We start from the raw sequence: 22506 nt of genomic DNA on the forward strand, positions 1-22506 counted from the left end.
TTAAATAAAAACATGATGACACTTACCACATCACTCATTTGGAAGTAGAAATAGAGCAGCATATCAACCACATTCTCGCAGATGACGCGCAGCTTGTCAGTCGAGGCCGAACGGATTAGACTCTCGGACGACACCTGTCCCCTCTCAATCAAATCCAATACACTTCTATTGTCGTCCGTGTTGTTCTGCAGCTTCTTCAGGATGTTGGTGCATGTGTGGATCTGCTGCTGCAACTCTATGCACTCCTGGTAAGCGGTCACCACCTTGGAGTCAGCGTCCGTGTTGGTGCTGAGGTAAGCCATCATGTGACCGGCGTTACCGTTGTACAAGTCCAGGTAAGGGTTCAGTAAGTCTATGAGTTTGCCCGTGGCCAATCTGTAAATAATACAAAATATTATGAGACAACATAAAAAGTAACTAAAATATCATAATATTATGTCAATCTATTCAACTCAATTTAATATGCATGCATGTCTATACATGCAAGTCTCAACATAATAAACTTATAGAGATTGTGGAGTTCACTGTGATTTAATTAGAATCACGCAATAATATTGCGTGATGCGTGATAATTTAATTTGTAATTTTGTTGTAATTTCGAGACAAATACCTGAATCTGCAAGAGAGATCCTCGTGCAAAGCATGCAAAGCGTTGATGGAAGCCTGGACATTGGCGATGTCGGCAATCTCGCCGTAGAACCAGCCCAGAGGAATCTTGCACTTGGTCGCCGACATACCGTAGCGGCCTATTGTTGTGATCTATTTGGAAAAACATTAAATTTATATATTTATTTACTAATATTCACTAACGTTACGCCAGTTATAATAAGACAAAAGCGTTATAAGTTCAAACGTATTAAAGATTCTTTTCAAAACTGAATAAAAGTGACTCTAACAAAGTTGAAGATAGTCATTTCTTTTTAAAGCAATCTTCACGCTAGGGTCAATTTATTTTGAAGCTAAGGTAAAGGATACCGCAAAATACAGCATAAAGTCTAACTTATACAACTTAAATTGTGTTACCTTCATGTAGCGGCAGAGCGGCGGCGGCTGTATGTCGGTGAGCACGAGGTGCTTGGTGGCGATGTCGGTGGCGAACGCCAGCTTCACGCAGTCCGCCTCCTCGCTCGTCACCCAGATGTCGATGCACAGCGTCACCAGGTCCGCGCAGAACGGTATTATCTAATTACAGTGTCAAAGGTAGAAAAGTTGTATAATTGGCATATCATAGCGTCGTGTTGGCATAAAAGAGCCCTACAAAGCGTTGATTTCGAAAAGAAGAGAAAGCAAATTGCTATTCTACTTAATCAATTCCGTGTCTTAGTTAATTGGTAAATTTATAATACAAGATTCCTGATCCCTGGCTGTCATTATCCTACAGGGGACCCCACGTGACCTAATATTTATCTGAGGCTTACGTTTGTTTGTTGCAACTATGACACATAAATGGTTTTTGTTTGTTTCTTAAACCACAAGGTATACGTACGACGTCGGTGAGCCGCACGGTGTGTCCAAAGCCGAGCACGATGTACCGGCGCGCGCCCGAGTGCATGCGCTCCACCACCAGCGTGTGCTGCGGCGGCCGCGCCACCAGCGACGCCCACGGGATCGTGCACTGCTCCTGCTCCTAGCACAACACCCACTGATTACTACCGCACATATGACACTAATCAACAATTACTTTATATTTATATATGCTTGATGTTCACTTAAACGAGATAGAAACGCGCTGAATCTAATAACACTTATTCTGTATGCGCGATGATTCTGTTCGAAGCGTTGTAGTACGTTCCTAATAAACTCAGTTGCATAGTAAATACATACCTGGCGAATTAATGCAACTCGATTCAATTCTATTTGACTAACAAGTTTGGATATAATATTGATGTGGTATGAGTTAAACTTGGTAAGAAAACTATTGTAAAATGATTAGTATATATCGTAGCAATACTCAACACGAGATTTTCAAAATTATTTTTATAAAGTCTAATACTGATGACACAACATGGTGGAATTAAACATACTCTCAAAATTTTTTCCTCCGAGAATTCCATCTTGTCTTGCGGGTCGCAGTCCATCATCGAGCTCTCGACGTCCTCAGAAGAGTCAGGGTCTTGGGACGATTGCTTTACCTGATCTTCCTTCACGATATTCCAGAGCTGAAATCGATAAAAAAAAATTACATTCAAAGAAATCATGTATTAGGTTTTAAATTTTTTTTAGAAAGAAATACAGTTGTAATAATAAATCATACTCGGTTACTCGACTCGATTAATGCTGTGCTGATTTATAGTTATCGGAAATAAATTAACAGTTTTATTGGTGCGTTCCTTGTAGCGAGTAAGTATCGTGAAGAGTTATAATATTTAACCTTCAAAAGCCAACAATCTAAATTCATACGCGAGCGATGTCAAGTACTCACAATTGCTATATTAACTTATATTGAAACTTTTTATAAAGAATACCAACCTGCTGCGAGTCCCCGGGTCCCGATCCAGGCATGGAGTTGACCACGGCGGGGTGCATCCTCACGCCGAAGGACTCGAGCTTGGTGCCGTCGGACGCCATGTGGCAGGTGACGTGCAGCGGCATCGCCTCGCCGAGCCCCGCGCCGAACACCACCACGCCGTTGTTCTGAGCCCACCACGCGTTCGAGGACAGGTTCTTACCATCTCCTGTGAGATAAAACGTAGATGTCATTGTGCATCTTTAGGCAACAATTGGATGAAATCTAATATTATTTAGGTTTAATAATTTTGTTAATCTAATTATCTTGTATAATATAGGGTGATATCAAAAATACAATATTATTTTCAATAATCTTTAAAAATAAAAAATAATTAAGAGCAGTTATGATAAATGTCAAGCATCGCCAAGCTTGCACAAGACCTCTAACACAATAGAAGAAACCACAGCAACCCAAATGTATCAAACGCATACCCATATCGAGCGGCATGTTGAGCAGGTCCTTGAGATGGTAGTCGCTCTTCATGCCGGTCGGCAGGTTGGTGTCGTTCAGCAGGGAGTTAGAATAGCTGCTAGGATTGGCGGGGTTTCGGCCCAACTCCGGCACGTCGGCCGCGAAAATCGTTCGCTCCAGAGGAAGCCCGTATAGTCCGAATCTAAGAAACAGGTGTAAATGTTATACATGGTTCAAAATTTGTTTAGATATGTTATTTCTAAGCAAAGTTTACGTATGGCGATTAAATTACCTGGCACGCAACAAGTCATGATGTGGCAGCGCTCGCGCCCTGAGCTCGACGGCGGCGCGTTCTAACAGCGGTAGGCAGCGCTGCACCAGCGCCGGCGCCGCCGCGCGGGACGTGCCCGCCTGCGCCAGCGCCACCACCCACCGCACCGCGCCTGCGCACTGCGCCGCTCCCAGCAGCGGCACGCACGCGCTCACCGCCGCCGACACCACGCCCGAGAACGAGCCCTTCCACGGCTTCGGCAAGTGCTTCTCACCCCTGATACAATACACGCAATATCATTAACCACATAATGTAATAAATCAACACCTACTACATTAATAAATACAAAAATTACACTCACTCGCTTGTAATCAGCATGATCTTCATACATTTCTTGGCCAGGCTTCTATTGCCACACAACATGCAATTTTTAATCAAGGCATCTGCATATTTCTCTATAATCTTCACACACTCCATTTGTTGCATTTCCGTATTCTTGTCTTTGCTCTTATCTGCCTTGGCCAGTCGCATCCTCTGTAATCTTATGGACACCACCCATATAATGAGGTCCAACGCCATCTTCCGTTTGTCACCGTCGCTGTCTCCGATAGCGATCTCACAAAGCGTGGTCAGGAAGCAGTTAGATTCCAACATCGCGATGCGTTGCTGCCTCTCCATTGGCACGTCTGTGTGAGGACACGCGCGAACCGTCAAAGAAATTTGATGCAACCAATCACAGCCAATAAAACCAGATTTCTTAGAACCATTATCTCCAGACTTAGTTCCTTTGTTCATATCTTTTGCGGGATCGTATAGTGTCTTTATGTGAATAAGGAAAGTCCTTCCTCGTGCTCTGTATAAACGCGGGCTTGTCAATATCAGGGTTCCAGACTGCTGAGTCAAGTCTAGACCTGATGACAGAAGTAAGGGACCAGCTAGGATCTCAGCATTATGAGCTTGCAAGTACTCTTCACTGGTGACTGGTATTTCAAGACTGGACACATCGGCATCCACGACGGGGAAATGCACTGGCGAATCTGAACGAGGGCCGAACGAAGCGTCCTTTTTGTAGCCAACTCCATGCAGGTTTTGTTTCAATAGTGTGACTAAAATGACTGGGAGGTTTGCTGAGCATGCTGTGTGGAGCGTGAAACCAAATTCAATGTGAGCGAGGGACACGCTGTATGGCAGAGTCAGTTCAAGTACATGCTCGTCCCAAGTGGAAGAGGTGTTCTGTAATCGCCAGGTTCTGTTGTTCTGGTGGTCGGATCTCGGGCGCTGTGCAGGCGACAGCTCGCACCAGAAACCAGGCACCACTGCACTGTAAGGCACCGTCGTGTTGGTCCCGTATGATCCAGTCAATGTGATTAAAGTGTCCAGATCGCTCTTGTCAAGTTCGGCTTTGTTTGCGATGATGACTGGTGCAGTAGTGGGACCGCAAACCTCGTCTCGCGGCGCCCTCTGCAGCATGTCGAAGTCAATGTTAGCAAACTCATCCTCATCCAGTTCTCCCGTAGAATCTTTCTCGCCGTTGTTCAACGCGTAGAAGTAAATCATGCCGTCTTTAGTGGCCACACTGAGCCGTTCCACCGAGGTACAGTACGCGACTGAGTTGAATATCCCTTTGGGCACATTTTTCTCTGCCAATACGTTAAAGTCAGGTAATGAATACATTCTCAAGTAGCCATCGAGGCCTACTGTCGCAAACGAAAACTGGTCGTGTTTGTCCGCTGGAAGAAGGCACATATCAACAGGGCTCTCCTGAAACGGTAGTTCTTTTATCGACACCGGATTATCTTCCAATGTGTACACCGAGGTCTTGTTATTGATTTTGAACAGGAGGAAATATGTTTTGGATTCCACTTTCTTCCCGTATATTTCTGTTATTTCATCAATATCCATTCTGATGTCTCCGTCGCTGTCAATGTCCATGTCCATTTTGACTCTCGTGGGATCTATGCACGATATGACTACAAGCAAATGTTCCTTATCCTCAGTCGGGAATAAGTGAGTGACTCTAGAATCTTCTTTTAGATTTAATTTTGATGGAAGACTAAGGCATTGGATGGCGACTCCTTGAGTCACAGCTTCTTCCTGATGCGGATCGGTGTCAAAGGCGTCGTTGTTGCTATTACTCACTGCGGGATGAGCGTGAGTATGTGTACCCACTTTGCTGCCTCCAAACGTGGTAACTTTCACCTTCTCAGTGCCCTCGCCGCCTTCGTACCACTTCAGATCCGAGATCTCTAACGGTCCATTCATGTGCAGGTAGTGAGTGATGGGATCCGCTTGCTGCAGCACAGCATCAGTCTGATCTGCTAGCTTCGTACCTACTGACTCGATGTTACCCTTCCAGCTTTTGAGCTGGGAGATCTTTCCAACGAAATCGAACATGCTAGCTTGGCCGGCCTCCTGCAGTTCAGGTAACAGAGACGACGGCGGCGGGCCCAACACTTTAAAGTGTTTGGTGAGTATGATCTTCTTGGGCTCCCATATCTTGCAGTCGTCCTTACTCGATGACGCGTTAAGGTTGATGACGTTGCTGATCTGTTCGTCTATCAACGTGTTTGTGCACTGCGGTAGCTCGGTTTCCTCGTCAGAGTACTGTAGGTAAATCTCGTCGTAGATGTTAGCGTCGTCAGTCCGTGCTACGGTACAGAACTTCTTACTACCACCGGGTTTAGAATGGCCGCTGCTGTTCGACGTTTGGACGACGGTTGTTATCGACCCTGCCTGAGAGTTATGTATGTCATACGTTAACAGGAACAGCATTTTGTCTGTGGTCAGGTTGTTTTTGGCTTCATTATGGTCGTTCATCGCTTGGATGCTCTCCTCTGACTGATCCCCTCCAGAGTCGAAGAGTGCTTTGCTACTGTCCTCTTCGATGGGCACGTCGGACTGCGCGGCATTGGTCCTAGTTATTGTGACTGCGCATATTAGCGATGGTTTTGTTTTATTCGTGTTGGTCTCTTTCTCAGTAGTTTCCGTGGTCTGCACTTGCGGATAGATCTCTTGCTTCGACGTCATGCCGACGAACGCCATGGCTGTGAGGTCGATGCTGTAGGTGGCTGGAGTAAAAACACCTTAATTTGAATGTAAAACATAATTCTTATTCATGGAATTGTAACGGTTGTTTTGTTAATAATAAAGCCGCGGCCACACACGTGTTTGTGGTTAGTTGGTGCCAGTGGAGGTGGGGCCATGCATTCATGAACTAAAACATATCTACGCATAAGTTTTATTAAAGGTCACACATTTCAGTGCCATCCGATGTTCATTGACAATGACATGATCCCGTCAACTCCTGGACACTGTTGTGTGTGGCTAAAGCTTAAATTGACAATTTAATAATTTAACTAAAAATTAATGTTAAATAATTTGACGGCAACTTTATGTTAATTGCAAGAAATTAGACCCTGACATAGCCGTTAGAAGGCAAGGCCTAATCCCTCTCAGTAGTAGAGGAGGCCCGTGCCCAGCAGTGGGACAGATTATAGTACAGGGCTGATATTATTATTATATTACCCGTTTAATCGGCTGAACGTACAAACTACCATGAAACTCACAACTATCCTTCTCCAAGCTGGTGGACCACACTTTGTTGCTGTCCGTGGCCAAGATGCCGCTGAAGATGGAGTCGTACGGCGATAGGTTGATGAACTTAACCAGTTTGAGTCCACAGTCGAACTTCCAGATGTTGACCTTGCTCTCTGAGGAGCCGGTCGCGATGAGGTCGCCCGTGTTGCCCTTCGACACCACAGTCAGGTTTGGGAACGGCACTGCGCATGCTGTTGCGTTTGTTACCTAAAACATTAAATGTAAAAGTTATTTTTGGTAATTTGTACCCAGTATGAATGTGAGTCCACACTTTGCAGATACAAGTTTGGCAGTGTGTGGGCAATAAGTGCACATTTGTCTACCCTTTTAGAGGCAGAAGGCATGAATGTATGCGTCATTATTGTCAGTACTGTAAATATATAAATACGAGTACATACCGTACATTACTTAACTTCCTATTATAAAAATGTTACTATCAAAAAATTCAAATAAAATTATTTATGAGTTTTCACATCCAGTTGTTGATATAATAAATAATACCATTTAAGATTTAATCAATTTTCACGTGTAATAAATTAATTAATTTAAGTATATACCAAACAGGCATACCATACAACAAATGCACACCATGCGCTATAATTTGTATAATATTATTAGCTTGGTGGTTACTCCTGCGTCTCTTGCATGAAAAATCCTACAGAACCTGCGAAATTTAGTTCAACAACATACAAATCGGATTCAAAACGTCACTACTCACTAACAAGTAATCAAAACAATGAGGCATTTATTTTGGCCGGAATAAAACAAACTTGCTGTAAACGGCACAAGTCATAAGCACGGATGATCGATGGTGGGGACGAGCTCGCCTGTGTACAAATTTAACGAAAGTGTAGTTAGTACCTGTTAGTTCTTGTAAACCAATAGTCAAAGCGACCAATGACTATAGTGCTCACGACTCGTGCCTTCACATGTAATAGCGGCAGTACGTACCGATATGGGCACGTTGTGCGTGTACTCGCCGCGCACGAAGGGGCAGTTGGGCGAGTGGCGCTCGTGCTCCACCCACGGCTCGTCGCTCTTCTCCCAGCACACGAGGCACACGAGGCACGTGAAGCACATGGCGCGGTCGTCGCCGCTGGGCGTGGGCTGGTGGTAGAACCCCGCCTGCGCCATGCGCGCCGGCAGCGCCCACCTGCGGCGCCGCGCTCTGTCACTCGCCATGTTTACACATCTCGGACCGGGATAACTAGCTATTTTGTCACTACGAGCTTCGGTGGCAAACTCTGCCCGAATACATTTTCAGAACAAGTCCTAAGTGAACCATAGTATTACGGTAGCCTATATCATTCGTGGGCATATCTTTATGCAAATAATCATAATAAGAATTTTCATTAGAAAGAATACTAATTGCTACCTTTACTTTATTTCATAATTTTCTATTATTATCCCCCCACTTAAAAGCGGCGATAGCCTAGTTGGGTGTGGAACGGTCTGCCAAGACGAATGTCCGCAGGTTCAAATCCCAAGGGCACACACCTCTGACTTTTCTAAAAAATGACGTGTGTATTCTTTGTGAATTTATCGTTCGCTTTAACGGTGAAGGAAAACATCGTGAGGAAACCTGCACATCCGAGAAGTTCTCTCTAGGAATTTCGAAGGTGTGTGAAGTCTACCAATCCGCACTAGGCCAACGTGGTGGACTAAGGCCTAATCCCTCTCAGTAGTAGAGGAGGCCCGTGCTCAGCAGTGGACAAAGTATATAATACAGGGCTGATATTATTATTATTATCCCCCCACTTATGATTATGCTATACGCAGTGACTTGCATTACATTCTGTATAGTAACAGCGGTTGCTATTCGTTACAGCACTCACTTGTAGTCCATGTGCGGCCACCGCTTGAAGGTCTCCTTCCTCTCCGCCTCGGAGTACATGAGCGGCCTGGACTCCTCGTCGCGCGAGCACGGCACCAGCTCGTTGGCGCGCTGGCCGACCGCCGACGCGATGGCCAGCGCCGGTATCCGCCGGTTCTGCCCCTTCAGCTCCTGCACCACGCTGGTGGTCACCAGGCGCAGTGTGGATTGTGGCAGACATATTGTTACTGTGCTCCACTGGAAATTTGAATGGCAATTAATATTTATTACCTCTATATGTCCAACTGATAAGCTTTACAGTTAGGCAACCTTCAGCGCGTCGCACTCCCTGGTCACTGTACCAAATGAATTGTGTTCTAACTTCAAACAGTAATACATTACTGCAGCTTATACCTTATAGCATAACTAGGTAACACAATTGTCTGTAAGATATCTACAATGAAATCGGGCTCAATATTCAGGTATAATACATGACATAGCATTTTTAAGTCTTTGTCTAGATAAGGAAGTATTTGACTTAAAATTAGAATCAATATACATAATATTAAAAACCGATTAGTTACTACCCACTGATTATATAATATTTATAATCATTGCAGCGATCATTTACAGACATTCCCACAAATGCGTGCCGATCGATTCTAACTTCTAAATCTTGTCAAATATTTCATGTTTAATTTTAATTACATAATTTTTATTTATTGCCAAACGATATTTGTTTTAGTTATTTTTTGTCTGATGTATATATGTTTTAATTATTTTTAATGTTGGACCTACAAACGAGATTGTAAATATAATGTTACAATTTAAAAACCTTCATAAATAATGATCCAGATACTTAACAATCTTTGAATGAACGATATTATTATTAGACACATTAAAAATTTATTCGCACATAGAAGCATTTCTTAGGCGAATAAAAAACAGCGCGAAATAGACATTAAAATATTTTACATAAATTTCTACGCACTGTAGAAATAAAATCTCGTACAATCAATAATTTCTCCTATATTAATATTATCAAGATTCCTTATTCACTGTCACCTAATAAGCACCATATCACTCTTGTGATAACGTCCAATTGGCAAATTAAATTTTTAAAGCAAACCTACTTTCTACCTTATCTTATATGCATATTACGTAAAGATGACAAAACTGCAATATCTTTATAAACGCTTATTAGTTATGAAGTGTCGTTCGCGACTACGCCCGCGTCATTCTTACCTCAAAATAAGTTATCAAATTAAATATTAATTTGCCTTAGAAAATAATAAATAATAATATCGCAAGCAGCGATAGCCTAGTTGGTTGTGGAACGGACTGCCGAGATGAATGTCCGCAGGTTCAAATCCCAAGGGCACACACCTCTGATTTTTCTAAAAAATGATGTGTGTATTCTTTGTGAATTATCGCTTGCTTTAACGGTGAAGGAAAACATCGTGAGGAAACCTGCATACCTGTGAAGTTCTCTCTAGGAGTTTCGAGGGTGTGTGAAGTCTACCAATCCGCACTAGGCCAGCGTGGTGGACTAAGGCCTAATCCCTGTCAGTAGTACAGGAGGCCCGTGCTCAGCAGTGGGCAAGTATACAATACAGGGCTGATATTATTATTATTATTATTATTGCCTTAGAAATATCCAATTGGATGCTATACTTTTTTTGCATCAGTAAATCTAACAAAATAATATGCAATCAATACATTCACTTTTGGCCGTATAAACAAATTATCATGTTATATGACAAGCGGCAAGACCATTGCAAATTCCAATGACGGAAGACCCACGCGCTATAGAACAACAAATTTTATTCGACTAGGAAATAGAATCCAAAGCTGATTTTCCAATGCAAGTACACTGACGTTAATTCAGGCACACAATAGTAAGGACAATAAAGCGATTAATTTGTACATAATATCTGTATTATAGTGACCCTGTGGTCATTTTGACATTGCGTCAATAAATAAAACCATTAACTTTCTCCATGAAAATAACACTTTACCATCAGTAATTTTAAATATTGATTTAAAATAAACAATTGTAAGTTTCGTACAAAATAAATATTAATAAAGAGTAATTTTAATTTGACATGCCCAAGGCCACTATTACCGTACGAAAAGAATTCGTTGGAGCGAAAACATATACTTTCAATCAGAAATACACTTACACACACCGTATTTGCACTAAACGAAAACAAGATAAAAAAAATCAGAAAAGTAAAACCGGTAATTTTGGCGAACATATTTGTTATTCATGGAGGACTTGGCGCCATTTTAGCAAAGGTAAAGACGATTATGTGGTCTCATCTAGTAACGCAATGTAACAATGACCCTGTTTAACAATCAAAAGATTTTACCTTCTGCGCCTTGACACCCTTGCGTGCAGGCTCAGCATCTATGGCGTTTTTTAGCTCATTGATGAAGTCTGTGAGGCCCTCGATCGAGTGGGCGTCGAGACTCTGCAGGCATTGGTACAGAAGGACAGCCTGTGAACAAAAATATGGTTAAATATAATAAATACCAGCATTATACACTGACATTGGGCACGAATAAAGAAAAAATTGTTTTCCTTGAGACTCGCAGAGCTACACCGCTCGGTGTCATAGATTACGTGCCACTGCTTATCCTGGCTTACAGGAATTGTAGTAGTGGGTGTACGGGCGGGAAAAGTCTCTTGCACTGGGCACGGGTCTTCTCTATCACTATAGAGTCTCTTTTACAACTTCTGAGTTAATGCTACTCAAAATACAAAATACCAAAGTCACATTCTAATTTATGCTATCCAATAAATGGTAATAAAATGTGTACCAACAAAATAAGCTGTTTTATACGATAAGTGGAAAATTAAATTTACTTGAATCTCATGAAGCAGGTGCTAAGAATGGTAAGCTTATATGACAATATTATGATCAAAACTCCATTATGTTATTTATATGACGATCGTAGTGCAATTATTGTAAATTTTCATCAGTATACACGCTTTTAAATTTTCCTATCAAGCAACAGTGTACAAAGGCTGATGTGTCTCCAATTAAAATCCATTGTAGTCAATTTATTTACTGCTTTTTACATTAACAATTGCCTCAGGATAGAGACAGTGTCCTGTGCAGTGCCTTCCAGGAGTATAAAACTCCAGAATTTCTTAATAAAAACTGCCAAAACAATCAATAAGCTTTTTGAAGCGAAACCATCCGGCAATCATAAACAAAGGCATCACAATCACTCATATACCGAGAAAACTTTTCAAACATGCAGTGATGGCGATGCGAATAAATGAATTTAAATCGGTAACGACATGCCCCGACCGAGTGCACGACTTCACCATATTAGGCAAAGCACATGTAAACATTGACTCATGTAGAACCAAAGAGTTCTAAGTTAATATAGAGCAGACATTGGCAAGATTGCCATACAAAAATTTTGCCGTCACGCGATGGTTACTCGATCTGCCGTGAAATAGCCAAACACCAATGTAAAAGCCTTCATATTTTTCAATATTCATTTACACTTTTTTAATGTACATGTAATATATTTTCTGCAAACATGTTATTATTATCTAAGGACGCTGCGAAATCTTGTCACACGAACATTTCAAAGAAGGCAGCGACTTATTACCAATAGGGTGTTTGACTGGTGTAACCAAAAAATATAAAACTACTCCAGGAGAAAGAATAGTGGGCGACAATATTTATCAAATAGATTTTTTTGTTTTAAACGTATTGTAAATATTTTATATACGTCATTAAAATTTTGAATTTTTAGTCTGTACCCCTCGCGGCCTAAACGACGCGATGCTGGCTGCCATTCCTAGTGACGTCATCTCTCATAAACATTGCATCATTCAATACAATAAATATATAGTAACGACTGCATGACACATAGAACAACAGATAGCACGCACTCATAACTTTAAAAAAACCGAGGTAACAAAAACTATAATTTATATTTTACACTTATATTAAAACACTAGCTTTTGCCCGCGGCTCCGCCCGCATTATAAAGTTTTTCAGGCTAAAGTTTTCCGTTATAAAAATAGTAGTTTCCCGGGAGCCTCTCAAACTGTCTCCATACCAAATTTCATCTTAATACGTTGGGTAGTTTTTGAGTTTAACACGTTCAGGCAGACAGATGCAGCGGGGGAATTTGTTTTATAATATATTTTTTAGAACTTTTTAAGAGGAATAATCCCGTCATACATCATTGTTGCATAACTTTAACCGTTTACGCAGCGCACGCAACGGAAGCTCTCAAAACTAATAATTTTTCCCCGTTTTTGCAACATGTTTCATTACTGCTCCGCTCCGATTGGTCATAGCGTGATGATATATAGCCTATAGCACTCCAGAAACAAAGTGCTATCCAACACAAAAATATTTTTTCAGTTCGATCTGATAGTTCCTGAGATTAGCCATTACTGCTCCGCTCCTATTGGTCATAGCGTGATGATATATACCCCATAGTACTCCACGAACAAAGAACTATCCAACACAAAAATATTTTTTCAGTTTGAACCGGTAGTTCCTGAGATTAGTCATTACTGCTCCGCTCCTATTGGTCATAGCGTGATGATATATAGCCTATAGCACTACACTAATAAAGAGCTATCCAACACAAAAAGAATTTTTCAGTTCGAACCGGTAGTTCCTGAGATTAGTCATTACTGCTCCGCTCCTATTGGTCATAGCGTGATGATATATGCCTACAGCACTACACTAATAAAGAGCTATCCAACACAAAAAGAATTTTTCAGTTCGAACCGGTAGTTCCTGAGATTAGTCATTACTGCTCCGCTCCTATTGGTCATAGCGTGATGATATATAGCCTATAGCACTACACTAATAAAGAGCTATCCAACACAAAAAGAATTTTTCAGTTCGAACCGGTAGTTCCTGAGATTAGTCATTACTGCTCCGCTCCTATTGGTCATAGCGTGATGATATATAGCCTATAGCACTCCACGAACAAAGGGCTATCCAACACAAAAGAATTTTTCAGTTTGTACCGGTAGGTCCTGAGATTAGCCATTACTGCTCCGCTCCTATTGGTCATAGCGTGATGATATATCGCCTATAGCACTACACTAATAAAGAGCTATCCAACACAAAAAGAATTTTTCAGTTCGAACCGGTAGTTCCTGAGATTAGTCATTACTGCTCCGCTCCTTTTGGTCATAGCGTGATGATATATAGCCTATAGCACTCCACGAACAAAGGGCTATCCAACACAAAAAGAATTTTTCAGTTTGGACCGGTAGTTCCTGAGATTAGCCATTACTGCCCCGCTCCTATTGGGTATAGCGTGATGATATATAGCCTATAGCACTCCACGAACAAAGGGCTATCCAACGCAAAAAGAATTTTTCAATTTGGACTGGTAGTTCCTGAGATTAGCGCGTTCAAACAAACAAACAAACAAACTCTTCAGCTTTATATAATAAGTATAGAAGTATAGATTATTTTTTTAGGTGACAACAACATTTATAACATATTAAACAACTATAAACTTACATTGAAATGCACTTCACAATAAAATTATTCGTCGATTTATCTGACGTATATTTTGGATCTCGTCGTGCTAAAGTCCACCACTTCTTTCTTAAATCTTTGGATTTTAGCATATGAATGAACAATGTATCGGGATAATGTGGTGTTGAGTTTTTACATAAAGGCACTGAACAATATTTATATGCTGGCATATTAAATTTTTGTGGGAAAAGTAATAACTAACAGATATAAATCGTAGACAATTTGTTTTGTTGTAAGGTGCAGGTTAGGTGTCAGAACTGTCACGAATGTTTGTATATGAGCGATGACATCACACAGGGATAACGTCACGTGACAGCGCGTTTTAGCGCGAAATTATAAATGACAAAAGAAAATCACGGATATTTAATAAATTTAGCATATTTTAACAATAACAATATAATTCATGCTATAAGTGAAAAATCCTCTATCGTATAGTACATACATTTTAAAAAATTGTCAAACACCCTATTGGTAATAACTTTTGGAGCACAAATTTGGTCCTGATGTTCGGTCTTTAACTATACTGTTTAATGTCTTTGTGTAGAAAAACACTAAACTAGATCTCATCCGCGCCTTCCCCCGCGGAGAAATCCTTTTTCGTATTCAGATTCTCTGTACGTTCTCAATCTGTTGATGGCAATTCCGTCATAGTAACATCTGTTAACGAAATAAATTCGGGCAAACATGCGCCGTGATTGAAATTGTCACTTGTGACGAAGGCACCGGTTTTGGTAAGTATACTGTTACCCACTTATTCACAAACGTTATTTATCTAAGGACGGAGCATTGCTGTGATAACAAGTCTGTTTCTCAGCTTTGTTTATCTGACAGCTTGCTGTTTGTTCAACTTTGTTTATCTAACAGCCAATTAGATTAAAGTTGTATCTCAATATTAGCCAATCACAACGGCCCTATGTCTACGCACTGCGAAAGCTGCCATGCCGTCAGCACTGGGAAACAGACTTGTTATCACAGCAATGATCCGTCCTTAGATTAATAACGTTTATGAATAAGGGGTTAGAATTTAAAACACACAAAAAAAGTGAATGCACGTGACTTAATCCAAATGCTTTACAATTTAAATGAAAGCATGTTGAATGTTCACGGCTGTACAATGTACATTGTAAAACAGTGAAAAAAAAAAACAATTGAATTACTTTACAAACACAACTGGTTAAATTTGGGCCACATGCGATGGTGGTTGTTTTAAAGGCGATACGATGACGTCACTGGTATCATTAAGTATTACAAAATTATACTAGAAGCGGATTTATAAGCAAATATACAACACGGTGCCTGATTCCGGTGGATCCTCTGCAATATTTTTGGTGACTAGTTTATTAGTGTCCCACGATTTTTCGTCATATTGGTATTATTATATATATTTTTATGCGTTTGTGATGCTCAAAATGTAATAATTTTGTTCCACACTATTTATTAAGTATTTAACAATAGTTCTATTAGCAACAATTCGTTTTTATATAATCAATCTAATAATAAAGGATTTCCCTCTTTATATTATTCATGATGACGGCCTAAGTGGCTTTGTATTACGTGCGCAGTAAGACTACCACTCTGAGGTGCCGGATTCAGCTCCCAGGTCGAAAAGCGTGAAATTGGGTTTTTCTGCTCAGTATAAACCCATAATCTGGAATTTACGCCCGTAATGGCAATAGAATCGCCCCATCACATCATGGCGACGGAACGCACAAGGCGAAATGCTCTAGTTGCACCTCTGCCTACCCATTAGACATAACGTGATTTTTGTAATTAACTAGCTTTTGCTCGCGGCTTCGGCCGCGTGAGGGAGTTCTCCGGGATTATTTCTTTTTCTGACTGATATGTATCGTTATATTATGACCAAATTACACAAACTATAAATTGTAGTCTATGTGTTATTCTGATGTCCAACCAATATTACTGTAAAGTTTCATCCAAATCCGTTCAGTAGTTTCTTCGTGAAAGAGTAACAAACATACATACATCCATCCATCCTCAGAGACATTCGCATTTATATTAGTAGGATAAGTAGAAATGTATCACCCCTCGACTGTTGTTAACAAAAAAAACCTCAAACGGAAGAGGGTGAGATTTGACATATTATGTAATTAAATTTCATATTGAAGGAGTGATATAAATTTGTGTAAAATATGTGTTAAAAATATATTAAACTAGACAACTGGTTATTATTATACTTCGTCAGGTCGGAAATGAAATTTTAATATTATTAGTTTTAGAATTCCGTATCCAAAATAATATCAACGTAACTTAGATAGGTTTAGACTATCTGTGTGATATTTAAAAAGCTCTAGATTTTGAACCTTAATGGCTAGCGGACTAAAATTTTCACAAGGGATTTTCATCTCTAATAATATACTAACAAATAGCAATAAAGACCAAGCGTTTATCCCTAAGTCAGCGTGTGCGACTCGCACATTACTTACCAGTTTTTTTACTATCTATCGTGACATTAACTACACCATTAGTATAGTGCGATAACACTAATGTTTAACGTAATCAATTATCCTGTCTTGCTGTTACGGCAAACAACTTGAGCACAGTGTCTTATAGGTTTTTTTTTGTTTTGTACACCAGTGGCAAGGGTCCATACAACCCTATTCCTGCAATGCACGCCCATGCACGGGGGCACATTTGCCGCGACTCTAGGAGCACAGCTCGTGCGTATGCCTCTAGGTTGCTAAGTTCACATTGAGGTCTGTCTAAGGGTTCGTGAACATTTCCCTTCCCTTCCTTCCAACCATTCTAAGAACTCCTCTTCCTTCCCCTTCTCTACCTTCCCTCTATCCCCTCCTTCTTCCTCCCGGGCCCTAATGGCTGTCATACATGCTACGGTCCATCGGAAAGGTCCACCGGTGCAGGTATGCCTGCGCCGATAGACCGCAATGTGTGTGGGAATAGACCTGTGCAGATTTTTGAGCCTGTGCAGGCGACCGGCGCAGAATCGAAAATCAATTCTTTCAATTGATACCTGCGCAGGCATACCTGCACAGATGACCTCTCCGGTAGACCGTAGCGTGTATGGCTTACATAAGACCGTCTAGCTGGAGGCTATCGAGCCTCCAGTGATAGCGATAGGGCCCACCAACTCATCATGGGGCTTCCGTGGTTGCTAAGCAGGGGGATCGCCTGTACACCGTTACCAGGGTACCTTCGGTGATAAACACGGCAGTTCCCCAAAAAACAAACCCTATTCCTGCCGTTTCGTAATTTATGTAAAATCTAATCATCATGAAAACAATTTGCAGACCACATTTATACATATTATTAGTACCTATAAGTAGTGTTGGGTTCCCTGTCGGAAAATTTCGCATTTCGCTACAGGTGGTCTGTCTGTTTAGTGTGTGTACGAATAAAATGACAAACTTAGAGAGACGTTTGCCTGATGGTAAACGACACGTCTGCCCATGATTATAATCAGTAGCAACACTCACCCTTTAAATTACAAAGCATTGCATTGCATTAAACTGCGCTCGTCATCTTGATACGTTGGATATCCCATAATGCCCAATAATTGCATTGGCTATAATGTCTTTCAAACCTCGTTTATGTATATTATTCTTATCTATAAGTTGTGTTGGGTTTCGGAAAATTTCATCCTTCGCCATTGTACACACAAATGTACTACACTACGCTACGTAGACTAAGGTAAAACAAAGTCCCTCACATGGTAGTGTGCTCACGTTATTTGCGTGCTATCGAAGCATACACGACGTTTACTACCGAAAATCGAAACGAATCAATGTCCGAGAGAGACGAAAAATGGAGTGGAATAGTCATCACAAAAAAAATATTTACAAAATAAATTTGTTTTACTGAAACTCGTTAAATGGCCTTCTTGTGTAAATTTTGTATTGTGTATGTAAATCAAATATAGTTTTGCAAAAATATAAAGGAATGAAACAAACGACCAATCAGATAGCACGTTACAATTAATATTTATCCACTTTTGACACAGGCTTTTTCTAGCAGTCAGAAAAAGCTATGTTTTATACGACTGATAAATGACCACTACGTAAGAATTGACCGATAGAAATGCACGTCATATCATTTCTTCCTGCTGCTGTTACTTTGTACTTTGACGCAACACAATTTTGTTATTACAATATTCGGCGTATAAACGCATAACCAAATGGCCGAACAGTCTGTTGCGTCCTTCAAAATGGACAAAATGTAACTTTGGCTAAATAAAACGATAACATTGTAGTGGAACTATAATTAAGATGTGCTGTCATGGCACAACATGTTTTGTGTTTATCAAGTAGCGCCTTCTAGGGAATTCCCCCACTTGTATTCATTGGTAATTATTGAGTGGTTTATATGAAACTGGGATTTTTTAGGAATAGACAATATACTCTTTTATTATAATGGCAAATTAATGAATAAGTATGCGTATACTGAGAGCGTACCAATTTATAACACGGAATAATTTCTATTATATTTCTTACCACGTCTTAATGTAAAGATAGAAAAACTGACGCAGCTCTGACAATTAACCAAACCAAACATTATTATTTCATTCAAAACATTTTCTAAAATAATTGTGGTATTATTTTTTCGGGATTAAAAAAGATTTTACTACGTTTACTTTTATCCAAATCCGCTCAGGGGTAAACCTTAACTTCTGTAAAAAATCTAAACGTGTCCACAAAATTCGCATTTACAATATTGGTGGGACGTTATGAAATCGCCGAGTCATGCTTCGGATCGCTAAATGCAGCGCGGCGGGGTCCAGGGGGCGCTTCACTATCGCCCACCGGGTGTACATTTCAAACGCATGCGTATTGCTACGATTGATGGAGTTTCCAGGTGAAATTGAATCCTTACGACATATTTTGATTGGACTTAGTTGCAGACGCGGCCGGATTAAAATAAAAAAAAGCAAAGTATAGCGTAATTTGCTCATGTTTAGTAAATAGTAAAGCTTTTTAAAAGTGATTGTTATAATTCCTTTAGTTCTTAAAGCGTTTACAAACAAACATAAAAGTATTATTTACAATATTAACATAGATGAATGGTTACTAGCTTTTGCGTGTAGTTGCGCCCTTGTAAAAGGTTGGGGTGTGAAAATATATCGTCTGATATAAGTTGACCTGGCTAAAGTACAACAGCACCTACTTTAGAGAGGTCAAGTTATTGACCAGGAACCGCTTTGTAATTCGTATCCGAAATTAAAAATGTTATCTATAATATATGAATACATAAAGAAAGCATGCAGTGTGATATTTGCCATAACTAAAGTTCATATATAAAAGGCGGGCAAAAATACAAATAATACTTACTATGTGTCACAAATATATTGAATTCGACGGTCGAATTTCAACCACTAATAATAATTATTAAATGATCTAAGAGTATAAATAACTCGTTGAACTAGTTTGCATCATTTTTTTCGAAAAATTGCCTCAAACAAACACAAATAATAGTTTATAACACTTCAGTTTTAGTAACGTGTATATAGTTGTACAAAAAAATTCCAAGAGGCCGGCATAATTGTGTCGACTGCCGAGGGGTTTTCATCTCTCGTCAGTCGACATTCTATTGGGCCTCACATCATTTAACACCAAGTGCATAGGGGTGACTTTGCCGTGCACTCATAAAAAAAAAGATACAAATATACATACTATTGCTTGATTTCTTGACTAGACAACAGACAATGGTAAATCGAAAGTTTATCACAAAAATTCCAGAAATTAATAATTACACACACACACACCATCACGCATTTTATCCCCGAAGGGGTATGCAGAGGTGCAACCAGGGCACCCACTTTTCGCCAAGCGTGTTCCGTCCCAGAATGTGATAGGGGGCGAGCCTATCGCCATATCGGGCACAAAATCCAGACTCCGGGCTGATATTGAGCAGAAAAACCCAATTATCACTTTGCCCGACCCGGGATTCGCACCCAGGACCTCAGAGCGCAGCCGTACCGCGCATGCAGTACAACTACGCCACCGAGGCAGTCTAATTAAATTAGTCATTAAGTGTAAACAACTAAAAGACCGTTGCTTTTGACAAAACATTACAACTGATAAGCATGATTGGTTCATAATGATGACGTCATTGATGACTTTCATAAGCATGATTGGGTCACAATGATGACGTAATTTTATCCTCGAATGGGAAGCGGCCTGACTATTGCTCTTCCACATCGCCGAGCTTATATTCATGCTGTGACGTGATAGGAGGCTATTGCTACCGTCATCATCAGCCACGGAATGTTCACTGCTGATGCGGGAGTATTCTTATGACTGATGTAAAGGATATACGCGATGAGTTTGAATGGAAAAGCCACTAAGGGTCAACCGCCCAAAACTGTTGAATGTTGGATATGAAAGTCGTAGAAGTGTTCTAGAATCAGGCAAAATGGTAATTCATAGTCCCTGCCTATCTCTATGAGATAGAGATGTTATATATTAAGTATATATAATATGTCCGCTACTGAAATAAGTCTCTCTTAGATTTCCAAACTGACATGTTGCAAGCATGCCTACATCCAGCGACTTTCTGCAGCCTTATCAGATCGTCTATCTAATTCCCAAGCAACAGGCCGCCATACATCATTATCAGCCGTAGGACGTCTACTGCTGAACATGGGCCTCCATCAAAGATTTCGAGATCGACATATTGGAAGTGGTCTGCATCCAGCTACCTCCTGCGGCTTTTATTAAGTCATCTGTCCACCTCCCCTAGCAACGTCTAGCGAACTGGCAAGAGCAGCATCGGACGTCCACCCTCCGTACATATCGGACACTTCCAATGCAGGGTAAATTAAATGTTTTTTTTATCGATCGGAAAATCTCGCATATATTATATTACCTATATTGTAGACGTCAGTTTTGAAATAATAAGAAGAAAAAAATCGACTCGGGTAGATATTTTTGAGTGTATTCCGCGCTACAGTAGTGGTCAACTAATATAATCTATTAACATAAAATCCAAGTAATTAAGGTTATAGCTTAAGGTCCATTTTTTATACATTTTGTTTCACCTTTAATCTGGGTAACTAAACAAGTATTGACAAGTAAAGATTTTAAATTCACGTCTAGTTAGTGATTAGTTCTCGCAGTTGAAAGAAAAACGTAAAAATAATTAATATGCATGGATATTTCGGCCTTTAAAATTTCGTCGTATTAAATTAAAGGTGAAACAAAATGTATGAAAAATGGACCTTAAGCTATAACCTTAAAGGAAGATTGAATAATGACGTCACTGCTTGATACGAATTTCCTCTATAACATATTAACACCGTAAAATTATTGTTAAAAAACTTACATTATAAACGCCATACGCAGAATCAATTCACATCACGTTTATTAATAGTCAAAGGTAAAAGTATGCACATTTGGTAGAAATAAACACAGCAGAACCTAAATGAAACGTATGTCGATCGTCGGCTGTACAAAACGCCTCATCTGTTCACAAGACACTCTCGTTTCGTCAGGCTATATCATTATTAAAACCTTTATTTTTCACGGGATTAAACGCGTTATCTCTGCCTTGACTTGGGGGGTGAGTAAAACAATTGCGTTGGTTTCACGTATGTCGGTGTGTTGGTCCAAAGTCGCCACTCGCGAGTATAGCATCATCGGAGCGAGCATTGGACCGAGTCCCTACCCCCGTATACCCTACACCGGCATACCAGCCAAAACCCGCGGTGGCCTTCTTTGGCGCATACGGTACGATCTTTTTTACCTGCTGAGCGATAGGGATGTTAAATATTTGAAGTGCGTGTATATAATGGTAATGCAGCTCTGATAGATTGACCAGTTTTGATTTAGTCATTATTTTAACTCGCCAGTAATTTAGAAAGGTCATCACAAGCTATTTTAGGAACGTCATTACAAACAATACTTGTGTACCTCATTATAAGTGTGTGTATATTCTTATTATAATCAAATAAAATTAACTATTTTTGGTTGCGATTTTTGTACAGGCATTTTTGTCTCCTTGCATAGTAGTTGTCGCACTGATAGAACTTCGATGACAATTAGTTTTTGTTACAGCAGTTCTGACAATTTCAATAACGATTAAACTGTTGGGCAGATGTTGTAATTAGATTTGGTGATTTTGGATCAGGCTGTGTATATCAAGCTCCAACAGGCGGGCATAATTGTGTTGATTGCCAAGGGGTTTAATCATCTCTCATCAGTAGACATTCAATTGGACCCTACTACACTTACCATAAGGTGCAGAAGGGTCACTTTGCAGTGCTTGTATCAAAAAAAGTATATACCTTGTTACTTATTTCATACTTAAAATGTAATAAATTGGAAAATTTTTAAATGTATTATGTCTTGGAACATTTTAACTTTAGACAAAAACAGTATTTATTTGCAAATATACG

The 22506-nt window shown here is 40.1% G+C and overlaps 1 protein-coding gene across 7 annotated transcripts in view; it reads right to left on the reverse strand.

Moving 5' to 3' along the window:
* The window catches only part of LOC115452625 (baculoviral IAP repeat-containing protein 6), a 49265-nt gene that overhangs the window by 24510 nt on the left and 2249 nt on the right, over window positions 1–22506 (reverse strand). For 5 of the 7 annotated variants that reach the window (XM_037438339.1, XM_037438342.1, XM_037438340.1 and 2 more), the window contains exons 3-15: window positions 10974–11102; window positions 8624–8859; window positions 7740–7941; window positions 6758–6995; window positions 3553–6274; window positions 3213–3467; window positions 2941–3122; window positions 2470–2675; window positions 2025–2159; window positions 1487–1627; window positions 1024–1182; window positions 611–759; window positions 27–375 (exon numbers count right to left, since the gene is read on the reverse strand). In XM_037438339.1, the coding sequence (XP_037294236.1) occupies window positions 27–375; window positions 611–759; window positions 1024–1182; window positions 1487–1627; window positions 2025–2159; window positions 2470–2675; window positions 2941–3122; window positions 3213–3467; window positions 3553–6274; window positions 6758–6995; window positions 7740–7941; window positions 8624–8859; window positions 10974–11102 (5103 nt within the window). The remainder of the gene's footprint in view (window positions 1–26; window positions 376–610; window positions 760–1023; window positions 1183–1486; window positions 1628–2024; window positions 2160–2469; window positions 2676–2940; window positions 3123–3212; window positions 3468–3552; window positions 6275–6757; window positions 6996–7739; window positions 7942–8623; window positions 8860–10973; window positions 11103–22506) is intronic. The other 2 variants (XM_037438338.1, XM_037438336.1) reach the window with 2 other exon arrangements.

The sequence above is a fragment of the Manduca sexta genome, chromosome 13 (assembly GCF_014839805.1).
Source record: "Manduca sexta isolate Smith_Timp_Sample1 chromosome 13, JHU_Msex_v1.0, whole genome shotgun sequence".
Lineage (NCBI taxonomy): Eukaryota > Metazoa > Arthropoda > Insecta > Lepidoptera > Sphingidae > Manduca > Manduca sexta.